Source organism: Musca autumnalis, unplaced genomic scaffold (genome assembly GCF_047663935.1).
Source record: "Musca autumnalis isolate F117 unplaced genomic scaffold, ASM4766393v1 scaffold_3, whole genome shotgun sequence".
NCBI classification, from domain to species: domain Eukaryota; kingdom Metazoa; phylum Arthropoda; class Insecta; order Diptera; family Muscidae; genus Musca; species Musca autumnalis.
The window spans coordinates 246,949,160-246,970,520 of record NW_027411866.1 but is presented as its reverse complement, the minus strand read 5'-3'; the positions used below and the strand labels follow the sequence as shown (position 1 = coordinate 246,970,520).

Below are 21,361 nucleotides of genomic sequence, written 5' to 3'. Positions count from 1 at the left end.
ATTTTAAAAATCCACGTTTGTGGGGCTATTGTTGCTTGAAAAATATTATTTTAAAAATCCACGTTTGTGGGGCTATTGTTGCTTGAAAAATATTATTTTAAAAATCCACGTTTGTGGGGCTATTGTTGCTTGAAAAATATTATTTTAAAAATCCACGTTTGTGGGGCTATTGTTGCTTGAAAAATATTATTTTAAAAATCCACGTTTGTGGGGCTATTGTTGCTTGAAAAATATTATTTTAAAAATCCACGTTTGTGGGGCTATTGTTGCTTGAAAAATATTATTTTAAAAATCCACGTTTGTGGGGCTATTGTTGCTTGAAAAATGTTATTTTAAAAATCCACGTTTGTGGGGTTTATGATCCTTGAAAAATATTATTTTAAAAATCCACGTTTGTGGGTTGTTTTTGCTTGAAAAATATTATTTTAAAAATCCACGTTTGTGGGGTTAATGGTCCTTGAAAAATATTATTTTAAAAATCCACGTTTGTGGGGTTTATGATCCTTGAAAAATATTATTTTAAAAATCCACGTTTGTGGGTTGTTTTTGCTTGAAAAATATTATTTTAAAAATCCACGTTTGTGGGGTTAATGGTCCTTGAAAAATATTATTTTAAAAATCCACGTTTGTGGGGTTTATGATCCTTGAAAAATATTATTTTAAAAATCCACGTTTGTGGGTTGTTTTTGCTTGAAAAATATTATTTTAAAAATCCACGTTTGTGGGGTTAATGGTCCTTGAAAAATATTATTTTAAAAATCCACGTTTGTGGGGTTTATGATCCTTGAAAAATATTATTTTAAAAATCCACGTTTGTGGGTTGTTTTTGCTTGAAAAATATTATTTTAAAAATCCACGTTTGTGGGGTTAATGGTCATTGAAAAATATTATTTTAAAAATCCACGTTTGTGGGGTTAATGGTCCTTGAAAAATATTATTTTAAAAATCCACGTTTGTGGGGTTAGTGGTCCTTGAAAAATATCATTTTAAAAATCCACGTTTGTGGGGTTAATGGTCCTTGAAAATTTTTATTTTAAAAATCCACGTTTGTGGGGTTAATGGTCCTTGAAAAATATTATTTTAAAAATCCACGTTTGTGGGGTTAATGGTCCTTGAAAAATATTATTTTAAAAATCCACGTTTGTGGGGTTAGTGGTCCTTGAAAAATATTATTTTAAAAATCCACGTTTGTGGTGTTAATGGTCCTTGAAAAATATTATTTTAAAAACCCACGTTTGTGGGATTAATGGTCCTTGAAAAATATTATTTTAAAAATCCACGTTTGTGTGGCTATTGTTGCTTGAAAAATATTATTTTAAAAATCCACGTTTGTGGGGTCATTGTTGCTTGAAAAATATTATTTTAAAAATCCAAGTTTGTGGGACTTTTGTTGTTTGAAAAAAATATTATTTTAAAAATCCACGTTTGTGGGGCTATTTTTGCTTGAAAAATATTATTTTAAAAATCCAAGTTTGTGAGGCTATTGTTGCTTGAAAAATATAATTTAAAAATTCCTCGTCCAAAAATGATGGTCTTTGAAAACCTTTATTTTAAAATTCCACGTTTGTGCGGCTATTGTTGCTTGAAATATTATTTTAAAAATCCCGGTTTGTGGGACTGTTGGTTCTTTAAAATATGTCCCTTCTTGCTTTTTTTTTAAATGTTCACTTCACTTTCCCCAGTAAATTGAAACAAACCCCATTAGTAACAATTTCCATGCAACAAAAATTTGTTAGGGCAAAAAGAGTAGAGCACGATTTGCATATTGAATTCGATTTTTGGTGTGTCGGGAATAGCCGGTCAAAGGCAATGGGAATAGTTTAATTGTTTGGCTATTGAATATTCATAGCTTTTTGGTTGTTCACAGCTAGTTGTGTTGTTATATATTTTAAACGTTTAAATAACTAATTCAATTTTGAACGAAAATATTCCAACAAATTGCACAGTTTGCCATTTAGGAATTCCACTTTGGCGTTTTAGAGGTGGCCAACAAAAAGCAAAGCGCCAAAAAACAACAGCGGCAACGGCAGCAACATTTCATTATAGAACATAAAAATCCTGCTGTGAATTGGCAAATGTAAGTGTCGATTTTTTTCGCTTTGAATATATTCAAATTTTTGCAGTTATGCAGTTTAGGCCAGTGTTTATTTAAATGTAAATATCACGCTGTGTTTGTGTGTGTGTGTTTGTATTTTAACAACCAGTAGCCCTGTCCATAAATAAACTGTGAAATATTGGTTGCATTGCAAAGATTTCCGGCAATTGACAGTTTACAGCAAAAAAACCAACAACTTTAGATGTTTTTATTTTTATGTCATAAAAATACCAACAAAATGTTATTGGATTTTTGGAGTTTTTATTTCTCCTCTCCGTTTTTGTGAGCTTTTATTAAATTAATCCTACCTTTATACATATACCTTTACATCTATATTTCATACGTACAGTTATTTTTACCATTTAACAAATTCATAGCAAATGTTTTAATTTGTTCTACAGATTTGTACAATTAAACTTTTTTAATTTAATTTTGTGGTAGTTTTTGTTTTTTTTTTCGATGCGTGTTTTTCAGTATCGAATTGAATTGCAAATGTTTTTTTTTTAGTTTGGTTGATTCACTTACCTGGAAGCCATCATATGTCCATGAACCAAATTTCATTTCACATCTTTGATCATCGAACGGAAACCATGTGATATCGATTTTACACGTTGACTTAAATATACCGGGCGGCACGTAGAGGCATGAGCCATTATTTCGGACAACCACATTTGTTGCGTAGGTTCCATCGAAGCCTTCATCAGCACTAAAAGAAAGAAGAGAGAAAAGTAGAGATTTTAGAACTCTGCTTATAAAATTTTTAATAAAAAGGAAATTCACACAAAAGGACCATTATTTATGAGTCTATTGGAGGTCGAAAAATAATAATTTAAAAATCCACCTTTATGGTACAATTAATGGTCGAAAATAATATTTTAAAAATCCACCCTTATGGTACAATTAATAGTCGAAAAATTATTTTATAAAAATCCACGTTTATGGTTCAATTGGTGGTGGAAAAAATATATTTTAAAAATCCACGTTTATGGTTCAATTGGTGCTTGAAAAATAATATTTTAAAAATGCACGTTTATATATCAAGTGGTGCTTGAAAAATAATATTTTAAAAATCCACGTTTATATATCAAGTGGTGCTCGAAAAATAATATTTTAAAAATCCACGTTTATATATCAAGTGGTGCTCGAAAAATAATATTTTAAAAATCCACGTTTATATATCAAGTGGTGCTCGAAAAATAATATTTTAAAAATCCACGTTTATATATCAAGTGGTGCTCGAAAAATAATATTTTAAAAATCCACGTTTATATATCAAGTGGTGCTCGAAAAATAATATTTTAAAAATCCACGTTTATATATCAAGTGGTGCTCGAAAAATAATATTTTAAAAATCCACGTTTATATATCAAGTGGTGCTCGAAAAATAATATTTTAAAAATCCACGTTTATATATCAAGTGGTGCCCGAAAAATAATATTTTAAAAATCCACGTTTATATATCAAATGGTGCTTGAAAAATAATATTTTAAAAATCCACGTTTATATATCAAGGGGAGCTTGAAAAATAATATTTTAAAAATCCACGTTTATATATCAAGTGGTGCTCGAAAAAATAATATTTTAAAAATCTCGAAAAATAATATTTTAAAAATCCACGTTTATATATCAAGTGGTGCTCGAAAAATAATATTTTAAAAATCCACGTTTATATATCAAGTGGTGCCCGAAAAATAATATTTTAAAAATCCACGTTTATATATCAAGTGATGCTTGAAAAATAATATTTTAAAACTCCACGTTTATATATCAAGGGGAGCTTGAAAAATAATATTTTAAAATTCCACGTTTATATATCAAGTGGTGCTCGAAAAAATAATATTTTAAAAATCCACGTTTATATATCAAGTGGTGCTCGAAAAATAATATTTTAAAAATCCACGTTTATATATCATGTGGTGCTCGAAAAATAATATTTTAAAAATCCACGTTTATATATCAAGTGGTGCTCGAAAAATAATATTTTAAAAATCCACGTTTATATATCAAGTGGTGCCCGAAAAATAATATTTTAAAAATCCACGTTTATATATCAAGTGATGCTTGAAAAATAATATTTTAAAAATCCACGTTTATATATCAAGGGGAGCTTGAAAAATAATATTTTAAAAATCCACGTTTATATATCAAGTGGTGCTCGAAAAATAATATTTTAAAAATCCACGTTTATATATCAAGTGGTGCTCGAAAAATAATATTTTAAAAATCCATGTTTATATATCAAGTGGTGGTCGAAAAGTAATATTTTATAAATCCACGTTTATATATCAAGTGGTGGTCGAAAAATAATATTTTAAAAATCCACGTTTATATATCAAGTGGTGCTCGAAAAAATAATATTTTACAAATCCACGTTTATGGCTCGAGTGGTGCTCGAAAAATAATATTTTAAAAATCCACATTTATGGATCAATTCTTATTCGAAAAATTATATTTTAAATATCCACGTTTATGGCTTAATTGTTATTCGAAAAATAATATTTTAAAAATCCACACTTATGGTATAATTGTTATTCGAAAAAAAATTTAAAAATTCATTTCCACTAATAAATTAATTGTTTTAAAATAATAAAACAACAACAGACTATTTTGAAAAATTAAAAATTTAAAAAATCCACGCTGATGGCTCAATTGTTGTTGTAAAAAAATATTTTAAAAATCCACGTTTATGGCTTATTTGGTATTGAAAAAAAAAAAATAGTTTAGAAATCCACATCTACGACTCAATTGGTATGTGAAAAAATTGTTTAAAAAATGCACGCTTATGGCTCAGTTGGTATTTTGAAAAAAAATTGTTTTAAAAATCCACGTTTAGGGCTCAATTTTTATTTGAAAAAAATTATTGTAAAAATAGACGTTTTGGTCTTCGAAAATTTTTCTTAATTTTCTGCGTAAATAGTCCTGTTCACAAAAGAATGAATCTCTTAGAATATTTGCTTACAAAAATTCCCCTCAACACATTTTCCATTCAAACCATACTGCAAATGTCATGAATACCATACTTCCAAGCAAATAATACCCCATTACAAGCTCAACAACCATAGTTCTCAGTTATACAAGATATTCACCATTATATGTCACATCTAATATTTATAGTTGTCACTTTTAGTTTTGCTTTCCATTCATCAACAAGGTTTTTTTTTTTGGAATAATGTGCATAGATTTTTTTCCTTGTTAATCAGAATAGAATAGTAGGAAAAGGATGGATATGTTGGGCGGGGGAAAGTTTGTGTAATAAATCCTTATAATATCCGTTATGTTAACTAGGGAAATCATGAATGCGATTTGTTTAAAAGTAGCACAGGATGAAAAAGGAAATGCGAGAGAATGGATTATATAATCATTGCCATGGTCATTTAAAGCCATTTGAACCCTATCAATAGTCCTTATTGGCTTTAATATGGCAAATTTTATGGTATATCCTGATCCATCTTTCAGCTTAAATGGGTAATACCAAATGGCAAATTCTGTTGGGTCTATCAGCCACTCACTAAGTCAGCCAAGTAGGAACTGGATTCAAAATTTTCTGAAACCAACGATGAAGCTTGGGGTCGCAGTCCAAAGAAACCACCCATTTATGGTTTTCTAATAACTTTGAAATAATATATTACCATATATTTCAATTTCCTTCCAACAATTCCATCACCCAAAACCAATTTATTCCATAAATGCCATGTCAATCAGATAAACCACAATATAAAATGGAAAAATGGAATAATTTGCCTGGATATAAATGAAATGTTTAATTATTTGCTGATTGTGCTGGATATTTGCTTGATCTTATTGTGTAAAAATAATGACATTCCCTCATATTTACATACATACGTACTAATGTCGTCAACGACAAAAGCAACAACAGCAGTAACTTACGATAAAATAACTAATTATACAACACACAATTTATTATTCTCATTTGTAGTGACATTTTGATTTAGTGTGCGGGCAAATAGTAACATTTCTACACGCACACATGATTAAATAGTAAAAATTACAATAATAATGAATAGAACTCTCACTCTTCACATAAATGTCATGTTATATGTATGTAAATGTCTGTCTCATGTCCCAGGACAGGAACAAAGGAATGTTGCAAAAAAAAAAAACAAACTAAAATACCAAACTGTAACATGCCAGTGAAAACAGCAAAAAACAACGCAGAATAAAAGGAAAATGAGATAGAAGCAGGAAAAAATATTTTGCTCAAATATGCACTTTCACATTCGTTGACTTATTTCCCTTCCCTCCGCATCCGTCGTCGTCATCCTCTCTTGCATTTTTTTGTTTGTTGCCGACAGAAAATATTTCTTTACAAAATGTCCTTTACTCTTAACATTATTTCCATGCCCAAAAGAGGCGCCTACCTAGAAAAAATGTAATGCGAAAAAACCTTGACTTTATTATACTCACAAGCGTAGCGTAGACTTAATGCGTGCGTGTGTATGTTACTCTTATTTACACTCACTTATCTGTAGTTGCTACTGCATATAGCACCCATCATCAGGGAGTAGTGGTAGTAGTTTGTAGTACCCGCTGTATAAAAGATACATAGTTCCTCTTTATTTCCTGTTAGTGAGTATGGAAAATACCCCGAAAGCCTAACACTCACATTGACTCACGAATGCAGCCTCCACCACCACATATCTACCCATGCCTCCCTATCAAACAAAATTCCAAAATAAAATATTCCTCTTCAAAGTAAAATAGAGGCTGAAAAAGTGTGTGTGTTGTTAGAAGACGTGAGAGAATGTCATTTGGATGCATGTGATATATGTTTGTACATTAGGGTTACGACTTTTTGAACATTTTTCTCCAAATCGATTTTCTGTAGCAGGAATGAATGAACATTTGCCTATTAATGATTAAATAAACAAAATAATTAAAAAATTACGTTATATTGTTTTACTTATAAATTCACTAGAAACTGTATATTCTTTCTTTCTATTCTTTCCCATGATGGAATCTCTCAAATAAAACGCATGCCGTTTAATTTAGTCACCATTTTAAATAAAACACTTAAAAAAAAGAGAATGAGAAAAAAAGTTCTCAACAAATTATTTCTTGTTGGACGAACGAAGGCATGACCTTTTGCTTTTTATTCCATTTATATATTGAGAAAATATATTGAAAAAGGTCCCGCAAAAATCAGTTATACATAAAATGATATATATATGTTTTTTCAGTTATATATCTGCTTATAGTGACTTCAAAAGTTTGTCAAAAAAGCTCATATAGAAAAAATTGTCAAATATCGTTAAGCGTGAGCTTTTTTATCAAATCACCTTATAATTTGGATTTTATCTAAAAAATCATGAAAATATGATACAGGAATACGAGATTGTAAAAAAGTCATAACCCTAATGTGTATGTGTTTTAGGGGGATTGTGTTCTATTGTTAATTGTGTGTGATAATGCAGGGATGGAAGCTACAATTGTTAAAGTCACATATCGTCTGCTCTGTCGGAAAAGGTCGTAAGTCCACTTTTTTGGAAATCGCGTTTTTGTTACAGGATGATAGTACAAGTCAAAACACGTCGCATGATACAAAGAAAATGGTAGTAAGTCGCGTTTTTCTATACGTTTTGCCCTTGTCGGAAAAGGTCGTAAGTCCACAAAACGTACAAATTTGAGTACGAAAAGGTCGTAAGTCCACAGGAAAATGTATACTTTAAAAGAATACTACAGCTAATGTAGTTCAGATATAATGTTTAGCGTCATCCATGGTTGGGGTACAATGTAAAGAACTAGCCTACACCTTTGGATGATATTCGGATGATATTTAGCGGAGCCTATGGACCAAACTTTTGAACAAAAATGTGATAATTTCTATATTGCAACGAAAATTTACATTTGAAATCTATTTTCCCCTATAAGCGAACTGATTATGAAAGATGGACTTCTGGCCTATTCATTGATACAAATTGGGATGCTGTATGTAAAGTTTTACACCCCAAACGAAGAATAAATACAAAATTTCAGCCATTTCGGAGGAACATTGAGGCCACACCTTCAAAATACCGGAAATCGGGAGGTACCGTTCTATGGGGGCTATATGAAGGCGTCAATACCAAACATCCTAGAAGTAATAGAAACTTCTATACCAAATCACGAAGATCTATGTTAAAAATTGCGAGTTGTATCTTAATTTCAAAAGACGGACAGACGGTCATGGTTATACCGACTTAGAATTTACTCTGGTCGGGTCTTATTGCTAAAATATGTACCCAGGATTGGGGAAACGGAATCGTTCGTAAGTTTTATATATAGCGCATTTAAAAAATAGGGCACAGGTGTAACCCGCTCCTCCGAAATTCAACAAAATATATAGACTACTTCCACCAAGGGACATCCCTGTGCATAATCTGAAAATTACATGGAATAAGTACTTAGGGTCGGAGATTCAACAACCGTTGCCTCGCAAATTAATTTTCTGACCGATACTTTCGTAATTTTTGCAAAAAATCGTTTTTTAAAAAATAGGGCCTGCCCCCACCCCCTCCGAAATTCAAAAAATATAAAGCCTATTTTCACCTCGGTTGTTCCTTGTATATTCTCTGAAATTTTCAATAAACGTCGGTTTAGCCGTTTTTGAGTCTATGCGGAACATACACACATAGTCTTTTATATATTAGATTTCACAAAAAAGTTTTGGTCCATTAAACCCGCTAATAATTATCTCATCACCATGTTAAATTGCAAGCTTATTCTTTGTCTTAAACTCAATTCATTCTTAAAATTTCGCGCCGATCGGAATATTACTGCGATCTACAGGACCACTACAAAGTCGGGTAAAAATTGTGGGTTTGGTCCATTTCACACCTTTCGATCATAACTAACACCTAATGGGGTCACTTCTGGTCGGAACCCGACCTCTCCACAAAATTTCGTGATGATCGGTCCAAAATTGAGGCCTGGAGTTTTATTACAATTGTTAATGGATGGACGGACACACATAGCTAGATCGCTTTATGTCGTCAAGATATGAAAAAATGGCAAGTGGAGGGGGTCTACGGCGAATTCTTCGCGATGTTACACGAATATTGAACAAAACAAACTTATAATACCCTTTCCACATTGTTTTGTAAAGTATAAATATTTTATTTTAAAAACGTGGGTAAATTGTAGGAAAAGGCCTAAGTCCCTACAAAAATACAAAACTGTACATGGAAAAGGTCGTAAGTCCAAACACATCCAATTATCTCCCAAACGCGACGGAATTTTATCAAACAAAGTACAGGTATAGAAGCGGAATATATAAACGAAAAATATTGCCTTTACCACCATAATAAAATTTTTAATACAGAAAGCGCTGGAATGTTTTTTCTTCCTCCTGAAAAATTTATTGAGAGGGACTTACGACCTTTTCCGACGAAGCAGACGATATATTTTAAAGATATTGCTAAAGTTCAACAGCAGGTCCAAATGTTATCAAGCTTATTATGTAGACCCCAAGTATGTTTGGACGAAATCCGTTTCAGACCATTTGGAGTCGATTTAGCAATGTACGTCCGTCTGTCTGGCTGGCTGCTGAGCACGATAACTCTCGAAGGGATGGACCGAATCCAAAATTTGGCCTTTGTAATATTTTGTCCAAACTTAGTTTAAATTCTAAGATGGGCCATATCGATCCACTCCTTCAGGTACTTCTCCACAAATGTTCGAAAATGTTCGGAAAAATTGTGCGAGCGATAACCGATCTGGTACATACTTTACACATCCCGAAATTTCTATCAGACATAGATGAGGTTCCAATATGGACTTAATCTGTCCACGGGTACCTCCCACACAAAATTTCGGAAAAGTTTGGTTTAGGACCTGCTCTCGAATCGCTTTGATTTTTGTTGTAACAACTTGTATTTTCTGCCCCCATCTCGACGGTACATGTTTTTTTTCATGGGCAAGTCCTTACTTTCTGAGAAAATGACCCGAAAACTGTAAAAACCCACTAAAGCACCATGAGTAGTGGATGCAGCGCACGATAACTCTCCAAGTTTTAGTGGCAAGTCGACAATTCTTGAGAAAATAACTCGAAAGCTGTAAAAAACGCCTACGACCAGTAAGTGCAGTGGCTGGTCCAAATTTAGATCTTGAAATATTGTGTCCAAACTTAGTTTATGTTGAAAAGTTGGACTTATCGGTCCACTGCTTGAGGTACCACCCACACAACTGTTCAACATTTTTGTTTAAGGGTCTGTTGGACGATCTTTTGGAAATTATGTACCGGGAAGGTATTCCTAGTGTCCCTGTTTACATCGATAATATGTTCTTAATTGTATGGTGACCAACTGAAATGCCTGGTGGGCGCGATATTTATAGAGAGGAATGACTCCCAAAATAAGACCGACTTCCAAAATGGTCCATTACTTTAGGTACCTCCCCCGCAAAACTTTTGAGATTTAATCCAAATCCATACCAAAACCCATGTCCACCATTTTTTGGTGCAGAAGGTTTTTGACTACTGGGAACCCTAAATACCAAACTACAGCCAATTCTAGCCGAAAATATAGACAAAAGCTTCAGAATACCGTAAATCGGGTGGTACCGTTATATGGGGGCTATAGGAAAAACTGGACCCATATTGATGATTTTTTGGCCAAAGTATTTTTTACTTATTTAAAGCTTTCATGGATTAGATCTAACCGACCATTAGAAATATTTTTGTCGCACCTTCCCACACAAGTGGGACCACTGTGCATCGCACTCTATCTTGAGTGACCAAACTCTAGCACGAGGTCTCATTGGGATTTCATGGGCCGGGGTCAGCTACAGAACGATATCGCCCCAAGCATTGCAAAACTTTGTAATGATGTTTTTCCAGGACTCCTTTTAAATCCTCGTTCAGACAACGTGGTTTCTACTTTACCCCATTCCGCCATTAAGTTGGTCTTACAAAGTTTTGTAGATGTTGTTGCTATGGTGTTAAGTTTTAACTTCTTTCGTGTCGTGAGCTTTGTGTCTGCGTCCGGCAACACTTCCGTTTGGAGGAAGGTGGGCGATCGTTGGTGTAAGATTTTGGTTTTCTCATAATACTCAAAAATGTATGTGTATTTGCACTGTGCCGTTCACAACATTCTTGGGTATATTGCAGGAAATTAACTTTGATTTTAGTACAGGGCCATCCGAACGCCGGACTAATTTATCTTTTTGGGGTAAGCATATTTAGATTGTCCGTCTATCGGGATGGATAGAGTCGTGGCTTTTTTGTATTTTGCTGATGAAGTAAGTCCGAGAAGTTACCAGTGCTGACTACAGTTAGTAGACGGGCTACCAGCTCCTGGCTGGAGGCTAAAAGTTCATTCTCCGTAGAGTTGCCGGACTGTAATCGATAAGTTTTCTGTTGGGGTTTGTTTGTGTTTGTTTGATTTTTCTATGTGTTGTTCCAACCAGTGTGCTGAAAGGGGACAAACCATGGTACGCAGGGACGGCTTGCGCAGATTAGACTATTGATTAGTAACCCCTGCCCTGGTGTCGACGGGGAGTTGCTAACGACCAGACTTCTTCAGACACTTCTCGGCACTTCAGATTCTCGAAGCAACTCCTTCACCACATTGATCATTAAAGTGTATTGAGGATATAAAGGAGAACAATACTAACTCTTGACGAAACAATCGGACTAGCCTTATAGTTATTTGACTTTAATGCACGGATATTTCGATCGAACAATGCAATTGTCTGTTTGAGAGAAAAGTTTCCAAAAAATTTTACAAACTGCGATTTGTGTGCCCTACATGTCCTATATACCCGCAGAGGTTATTTTTAATATTTCTTAATTTTTAAATATTTACTTAAAATATTCCATCCCTGCGATAACAGTAAAAAACAGCATACATAAAGGGTGCTCCCTCTGTGTGTGTTATATTAAGTTTCTTTTGTTGAACATTATTTAGTTGTGCGTCAACAAGAACGACACCAACAGCAGCATCTGAAGTATCAGTAGCAACAACAACAATAGCTCTACCAATACAATAACGACTACGAAAATAACAAAATGGTTAAGTAGCTTTAGGCAATGACATTTCATTTCACTCGTTTTTTGCTTCCTTTCATCATTGAAACAAGCACCCAACCATAGCTACAGACACACACACACCCATATAAAATAAGATTTATTGTTTTTTCTGCTGTATGAAAATAATTTAATATTTGACTAAAACTAAGCAGAGTTAACTTTTAACTTTTACTTTCAACTGTCGGAAGAAGAGAAGGTCAAAAAATGGCATTACATCATTGTTTGGAATTTATAACTGGGGCAAAAAATTAAATTTAATTTATATTCTTCACATCTAGGTTACTTTATTTCCCAGCACTGAATTGAAATCTTGGAGATGCCTTCATAAACTGAACGGTATGACTTTAACAATAAATTCTATTAACAATTTGTTGTCATTATTTTTTATTGTAAAAAAATTAAAATTTGTTATTTATGATCTCCCGTTTCTGGCCTAATGATTTTCTAAATTGTCCTTTTTATTTTATAATCATAACAATTTCATTTTCCTCTTCCTCTCTGATAACAAATGACAAGTAATAAATAACAAACATTTCTTTACAGACTTTCAATGACCCTCAATTACAAATTGGCCTTCCTGTCATTGTCGCCATGTCCTGTAGGTGTTGTTATCGATGGTTAACCAAATAAATAATAACCATGATTGTGGGTTTGTGGTTGAGCCAAAGGTTGGTGATGGTTCATAGCGTGGTAATAAAATTTGAAACAGACTTTAATAATTTTTTTTGACACAGAAAAAATTATGGGTATAAATAAAATTGATAAATAAATAAGGTAAATAAAATGCTTTCGGAGAGATAAGTTGCGTGCAAAGCAACAGAAAAACATTACTTTTGCCCTTTTTCATACAGAGGCACGAAGAACTCATCTTATCTGTGAAAAACTCATTGCCATACAGAGAATTTAGGGAGTTCAAATGGAAACGAGGTCCTACAAAACAAGCTCCTAAATGTAAAAATGCACATTTGTACATATGCATATCTTTCCTTTTACCAAATTTGACTGAATTTATTCAAATGCCAAAGATATCGAGTTCATAAAATACCTTTCAATTTGCAACATTCTCCAAAATGCACCAAATCGCAAAAGTTTTCAAAGCTCTTAAATTATGTATATGCAAAAATGCAATTTGAATGTTTCAATTCCACAAGCTATTCAGCTGTTGAAATTGAAGAAATTAATAAGCAAAATTGAATGGCAATATGTGTCTCTAAAGAGAACCACAGACTGACTAACAGAGAAAGTCAAATAACATTTTTAGCTGTAATTGAATATTCTGACATCAATTTGGAACGTTTCACCTTCGAGACATGGATAGAAGCACACCTACACCACACACATTTAGATACATATTGAACGAAGGCAGAGTTAAAATTGCTTTCCGCATACGCATTCACAACAGAGTTCAATGGGTTGCACAAAACTCTAGCTTGAAGGAAAATACCAATTGCAGGTAAAAAATCAATTTCAAAACCAATAGCGGAACAGTGAATGGGAAAGAGAGACCAGGTATGAATATATGTTTGTTTATGTAACAACATTCGCATGCTTGAGGTAAGCAAACATGTATAGTGATAGTTATATTTCCCTTTTAGAAATGAAACTAGCTTGAAATCAGCCTAAAAAGCGTAGGAATGCTTGAAAATCCAGGCTGTAAAAAATTTTAAAAAATGCAAGTTAAAAAAATGTTCTAAAAACAACCCTTCGAAAAAATTTTAAACTCAACCGTTTGAAAATTTAAACGTTTGAACTACTTAAAAAATTCACGTTGGAAAAAATTGTTTTAAAAAATTACAATAGAAATTGACAAAATTCATGTTAAAAAAATTAGAAAATACATTTAACAAGTAAAGAGGTATCAGTAGGCTTTGCCGACAGACTATACCCCTGTGAATATTGAAACAATTTTTTTTCCAAAAAACGTATGTATTTAGATGGTTTTAAAATTTTTGGGTGTATGAACTGTCCAAAATGTTGATTAGGATTAAAGATCAAAAGTTTTGCAGAGGAGATACTTAAAAGAATGGATTGACCATTAAGGAAGTGTGTCTCTAGCAACTGCATATGGTGTCATAGGGGTTTTTTACACCCTTCGGGCTGTTTGCTCAAGAAGTATGGACTTGCCCCTGAAACAACTTTTACCATCGCAATTGAGGCAGCGAATGCAAGTTGCTTCAACAAAAATCAAAGTGATTCGAAAGCAGGTCTTAAAGTGAACATGTATCCGAAATTTTGTGTGGGAGGTACCGGATGGAGTGGACAAATATAGTCCGTATTTGAACCTGATCTATATCTGGTAGATATATTAGGATGTGTAAAGTATGGTCCAATTCGGCCACTCTCTTCAAGAGTTATCGTACGCACAATTTTTCCGAACATTTTTGAACTTTTGTGGGGGAGGTACCTGAAGGAGTGGACCGATATGGCTTATCTTCGAACTTAAACTATGTTTGGACAAAATATTACTAAGGCCAAACTTTGGACCGAATCGGCAGACCTGTTCGAGAGTTATTTTGCCCTCCAACCTCCTCACACGGTGTCATAGGGGTTTTTTTGCAACTTTCAGGCTATTTTCTCAGGAAGTATGGACTTGCCCCTGATGAAACTTATACCGTCGTATGGAGGGCAGTGAATACAAGTAGCTAAAGCAAAAATCAAAGCGATTCGAGAGATGGTCCTAAACTGAACTTTTCCAAATTTTTGTGTGGGAGGTACCCGACGGAGTGGACCGATTGAGTCCATATTAAAACCTGATCTAAGTCTGGTACACGCTCCACGATGGGCAAAGTATGGACCAAATCGGTTACTCCCTTCAAGAGTTATCGTGCGCACAAATTTTCCGAACATTTCCGAACTTTTGTGGGGGAGGTATAGGAAGGAGTGGACCGATATAGCTCATCTTCGAACTTAAACTAAGTTTGGGCAAAATATTACGAAAGCCAAAATTTGAACCGAATCCGTTCGAGAGTTATCGTGCGCTCCAGCCAGCCAGACAGACAGACAGACGGACGGACATTGCTCAATCGACTCCAAATTGTCTGAAACACATTTCGTCCAAACATACTTGGGGTCTAAAACCATTATTTCGATGAGGCACATTTTGCCCGTATGAAAGTGTATATACCCTTCATAGCCTAAAGGCTGAGGGTATAAAAAATAGAAAAAATAAATTAAATATCCACTTTAAAAAAATTTAAAAAATCCATGTAAGAAAAAATTATAAAATTCACGTAAGAAAAAAATTAAAAAAATCCACGTTAGAATTTAAAAAATTCACATTACGAAAAATTAGAAAATCCATGTTAGAAAAAAATTAAAACCCGCATTAGAAAAATTTAAAAAAAGTCGTGTTAGAAAAAATTTTGCTTTTCAAAATAGTCAGGCTTAGTCCCATAGTCGTTGTCGGAAAAATTGGCGATGTTTACCATCATTCCAAATAAAAAACGCCAAACTACCTAATTGTGAGATCGGGCAACGTTGAGAAAGGGTTGGTTTTATTGCTGTATTAAGCAATACCAACAAATTAGTTATGTATTTTTTCGTTGAGACTCAACGAACGCATAGCAGTGGAAAAGATTTGGTTTTATTTGCAAGTGAAGTTGCTCGCGTTTAGGTAGTGCCAAAGAAATTCTCGATCAGAGTGTTTCTTTGGACACGTATCTTTTTGAGCAAGCACTTGAAACTTGGGTATAAAATGTTTCTTGTTGAAAAGCACGAAACAAGGGAACTGATGAAGATCTATGGCGAGATCTGAAACTATAGTCCTTGGTAAACATCGCCAATTTCTTCCACTAATAAATTAAAGGTGTTCTAATTAAATATTAAAACAACGACTATGGGATTAAGCCTGACTATTTTGAAAAACAAAATAGAAGCCGTCATCCCAAATAAAAAACGCCGAACCTCCCAGAAAAAATTTAAAAAAGAGTTTGAACTTTAAAAAAACACGCTTGAATTAAAAAAAATCAATGTTTGATTTTTTAAATCCCCGTTCGAATTTAAAAAATCCATGATTGAACTAAAAAATCCGCGTTTGATTCTTTAAATCCTTTTTGCTAAGCATTTTGAAAACACATTTAGCCCATTACCAGTGCAAACATCGGAGGAAAATACTACACCTGTCAATAAAATAGACTCGCACCCTTTAAAAACGGTAACAGTTAGTGAATTGAAAACAGTAATCAATAAAGATCTGTCCAATAAAAAGGCTCCAGGATACGATTTAATTACCACGGAAATAGTAAAGAAATTTACAGAAAAGGCTATCAGAAAATTACTATACATTATAAATGCATGCTTCAGACTGAGACATGTGCCATTACAGTGGAAAGTTGCGGAAATAATCGTCGTAGAGAAACCTGGTAAGCCACCAAATGACTTGAAATCTTATAGGCCAATATCCTTGCTTCCAATAATGTCCAAAATATTTGAGAAACTTCTTGCTGAAATAAGAAAATAGCTGAAATCAGAACCTTAATACCTACACATCAATTTGGTTTTCGAGAAAAACATTCTACAATTGAACAAGTGCACAGAATAACAAATATGGCGCAAACAGCGATTGATAAGAAAGAAGTAGTATCTGCAGTTTTTCTGGATATAAGTCAAGCCTTTGATAAGGTATGGCATAAAGGCCTGTTATTTAAACTTCACAAATATTTACCTACAGAAATGTTTGAAATATTAAAATCTTACTTGGAAGAACGTTTTTTTAGAGTGAAAGTTGAATATGAGTACTCTTCACTAAAACCAATAAGAGCAGGTGTGCCTCAAGGGAGTGTCATTGGGCCAATCTTATACCTTATATATACATCCGATATGCCAATATCACCAGAGTCTACATTCGATACATTTGCTGATGATACAGCTATATTAGCCAGTGGTAAAACAGAAGAAATCGCAACAGATAAACTAAAAACAGCTCTTTATGGAGTAGTAACATGGACAAAAAAGTGGAGACTTAAATTAAATGAAAGTAAATCAATTCATATGCTTTTTACTAATAAAAATAACCCACGCACACCACCAATTTTCATAAACAACATCAAAATTCCATATGCTAACACAGCAAAATACCTAGGAATGACTCTTGATACAAAGATTAAGTGGAAAGAGCACGTGAAGAAAAAAGTGCAAGAAATTAAATCAACTAAATTGGATCTTCTCAATAAAATCAAACATTACTATAACCAATAAGCTACTTGTATATAAACAAATTATTAAACCCATATGGACATATGGTATACAGTTATGGGGATGTGCAAATCAACCCGAAATCCAAAAGATACAAAAAATATAAAATAAAATCCTACGATCTATAGTAAAAGCTCCATGGTACGTACGAAATTCCGATCTACACAGAGATCTTCGTATAAACTTAGTCGCAGACGAAATTAAACTACAAGCTCAGAAGTATACTATCAAACTTCTTCACCACACAAACACAGATATGACAGGCATCTATCATAATCACATTAACAGAAACGGCAGAAGGCTAAGAAGAATAACTCCAATGGATTTAGTCAATTAAGTCTTGAAAGCTATCTATCATCTTTAGAGTGTAATTACTGAATTACTAACTCACATAATCCTCACAATTATACTAATCATGTATTGTAAATTAATGAAATATTGCTTGATGAGTTTTTTCTAACTCAGTTGTAATAAAGTGAAATAAAAAAAAAAAAAAAAAATTCTTTAAATCCCAGTTCGAATTTAAAAAATCCATTATTAAATTAAAAAATCCGCGTTTGATTTTTATACCCTCCACCATATGGAGGGTATAATTAAATTTGTCATTCCGTTTGTAACACATCGAAATATTCGTCGGAGACCCTATAAAGAATATATATTATTGATCAGCATAAAATTATATGTCGATTTGACCATGTCCGTCTGTCTGTTGAAATCAAGATACAGCTCGCAATTTTAAAGATAGAGAGTCAAAATTTGGTACAGAAGTTTTTATTACTTGCAGGATGGTTTATATTGAAAATGGCATATATCGATCCACGTTTTGATATAGCCACCATAGAACGGTACCTCCCGATTTTCGGTATTTTTAAGGTTTTAGCTTCATTATCCTACCAAAATGGCTGAAATTTGGTACGTAGTCTTCTTTAGGGGTATAAAACTTTCCTCCACTTTTGTCGGTATCGGCCCACACCTTCATATAGCCCCCATAGAACGGTATCTCCCGATTTTCGGTATTTTGAAGGTTTTAACTTCATTATCACACCGAAATGGCTGAAATTTGGAACTTAGTCTACGTTGGTGGTATAAAACTTTCCCCCAGAACTTTGTTGAAAGTGGTGGCCTCAATATACCAAAGAAATGGCTTAAATTTGGTATTTAGACTTCGTGGGGGGTACTCAAACTTCCTCTTTAAATTTGTCGGTATAGGTCCACGCCTTTATATAGCCCCCATGGAAAGGTTCGTCGGTATAGGTCCACGTTTCGATATAGCCCCCATAGAACGGTACCTCTTGATTTTCGTAATACTGAAGATTGTGACGTCAATATCCAGCCGAAATGGCTGAAATTCGTTATTTCGTCTTCGAAGAGTTATAAAATATTCCAGAAGAGTATTATCAGTATAGGTCCACGTCTTCCTATATCCCCATAGAAGCGTACTTCTTGATTTTCGGTATTTTTTGTAAGTTTTAGCCACATTCTCTTACCGAAATACAGGAAATTTGGTATTGAGTCTTCTTTGAGCCTAAAAACTTTCCGTCAGAAATTTGTCGGTATAGATCGACGTTTTGAAATAGCCCCCATAGAATGGTGTCTTACATCGAAATTGCTGAAATTTAGTATTAAGTCTTCTTCATACACGAAAGGACACTAATTATTCCATTTTACTTCAATACAATTTGTGGTGGAGGGTATAAAAAGTTCGGCCCGGCCGAACTTAACGCCGTTCTTAATTGTTCAAAATCCGCGTTTGATTTTTTAAAATCCACGTCTGAATTTGTTTTAAATTCTTGTTTGTTTTTTTTTTTTTTTAAATCCACGCTTTGATTTTGTTCTTAATCCACTTTTTAAATCATCGTTTAATTTTTTTAAGTCCACTTTTGAATTTTTTTAAACTTTGTTGAAATATTTTTCAACATTGGAAACTTTTTTTTAAAAAATTAATTTTAGAAACTTTTTTAAAAAATCCACGTAGGGAAAGTTTTTAAAAGATTTTTTTTAGAAAATTCGTGAAAGTTTTTTTAAAAAATCCTCGCTTGAAATTTAAAAAAAGTCCACGTTATGTTTGTTTGACACATTTTTTTAAATAATTTTTTAAACCCTCGGTTGAGTTAAACAAATAATTTATAAAAACCCATTTTTGAATTTAAAAATTTACGTTTGTTTGTTTAAAACCAAACTCATTTAATTTTTTTTTAAATCCTCGTTTAAATTTAAAAATCCTCATTTGATTTTTTTATTTTATACTTATTTTAAAAAGTCAAAAATTCACATTTAAAATATTTTTTTTAAATCCACTCTTGAATTTTAAATTCACATTTGTTTTTTTTTTTTGTTACTTTCACATTTGAAATATTTTTTAAAAAATTCACATTTGAAATATTTGGAAGAATAAACTTTTGATTTTTTTTTTAATTCAAATTTAAATGTTTTTACAGTGTTTTATTTATTTCAAATCTGGTTTAAAGAAATCATTTTTGATTTTTTTAAGTTCACAAATGTTTTTGTTTTAAAAAATCAAGTTTGAAATTTGAAAGAATTTTGAACTTTTTTTAAAAAAATCAAATTGAAATATTTTTATTTTAAACTAAAAAAAGTTTATAATAATACACGCTTGAAACATTATTTTTTAAAATACAATCTTGAGAAAAATTTTTAAAAAATTCAGGCTTGAAAAAATATTTAAAAAATTTTAAATCCACGTTTGAATAAAAAAAAAAAACAATTATAAAAATCCAGTATTGAATTAAAAAAATTAAAGTTTGAAGTTTTTAAATAAAATCAATTAAAAAATCCGCTTTGAAAATGTTGTAAAAAGTTCTCGTTTAAATTTAAAAAATCTCCGCTTAAATGTTTTAAATTTTAGACTTTTTTAAAAAGTCTAAATTCACACTTGAAAAATATTTTTTTAAATTCGCGTTTGAAATATTTGTATGAATAGACTTTTAATTTTTTTTTAAATTCAAATTGAAATGTTTTTTTAAAGAAATGGTTTTTGATTTTTTTAACTTCACAAATGTTTTTGTTTTGAAAAATCAAGTTTGAAATTTGAAAGATGTTTGAACTTTTTTTAAAAAATTCAAATTGAAATATTTTTATTTTAAGCTAAAAAAATATAAAAATACTTGCTTGATTTTTTTGTTAAAAATACAATCTTGAAAAAAATTTTAAAAAATACAGGCTTGAGAAAATTCTAAAAAACCTCGCTTGATTTGTTTTTAAAAAGTTTACTTTATATTTGTTTTAATCCAAGCTTGAATGTTTTTAAATACACGTTGGAATATTTTTAACCACGCTTGATATTTTATTAAAAATCCACATTTTATTTTTATAACCCAGCTTTATTTTTTTAAATCCGCGTTTGAATGAAATAAAAGACAATTATAAAAATCCAGTATTGAATAAAAAATCCACGTTTGAAGTTTTTAAATAAAATCAATTAAAAATCCGCTCTGAAAATTTTGTAAAAATCCTCGTTTAAATTTAAAAAATCCTTGCTTGAATGTTTTAAATTTTTAACTTTTTTAAAAAGTCTAAATTCACATTGAAATATATATTTTTTTAAATTCATGTTTGAAATATTTGTAAGAATAGACTTTTAATTTTTTTAATTCAAATTGAAATGTTTTTTAAAGAAATGACTTTTGATTTTTTTTTTTTAAATTCACAAATGTTTTAGTTTCAAAAAATCTAATTTAAAATTTGAAACATTTTTTAACTTTTTTTAAAAAATTCAAATTGAAATATTTTTATTTTAAGCTAAAAAAAGTTTATAACAAGTAAAAAAGTATCAGTCGGCTTTGCCGACAGAGATATACCCTCAGCCGGTATATATTGAAAAATTGTTTCCCAAAAAACTTATGTATTTAGGGGTTTTTAAAAATTTTGGGAATTTGAACCGACAAAAATGTTCATTAGGATTAGAGATCAAAAGTTTTGCGGAGGAGATACTAAAAGGAATGGATCTACATTGACCATTATGGAAGTGGATCTCCAGCCACTACATATGGTGCTATAGGGGGTTTTTACACCCTTCGTGATGTTTGCTC

The 21,361-nt window shown here is 32.1% G+C and overlaps 1 protein-coding gene across 2 annotated transcripts in view; it reads right to left on the bottom strand.

The window, feature by feature from the left end:
* nAChRalpha7 (nicotinic Acetylcholine Receptor alpha7) overlaps positions 1-21,361 on the bottom strand; it is a 460,381-nt gene that overhangs the window by 278,193 nt on the left and 160,827 nt on the right. For both annotated transcript variants that reach the window (XM_073977639.1, XM_073977640.1), the window contains exon 4: positions 2,621-2,801. In XM_073977639.1, coding sequence (XP_073833740.1) covers positions 2,621-2,801 — 181 coding nt within the window. The remainder of the gene's footprint in view (positions 1-2,620; positions 2,802-21,361) is intronic.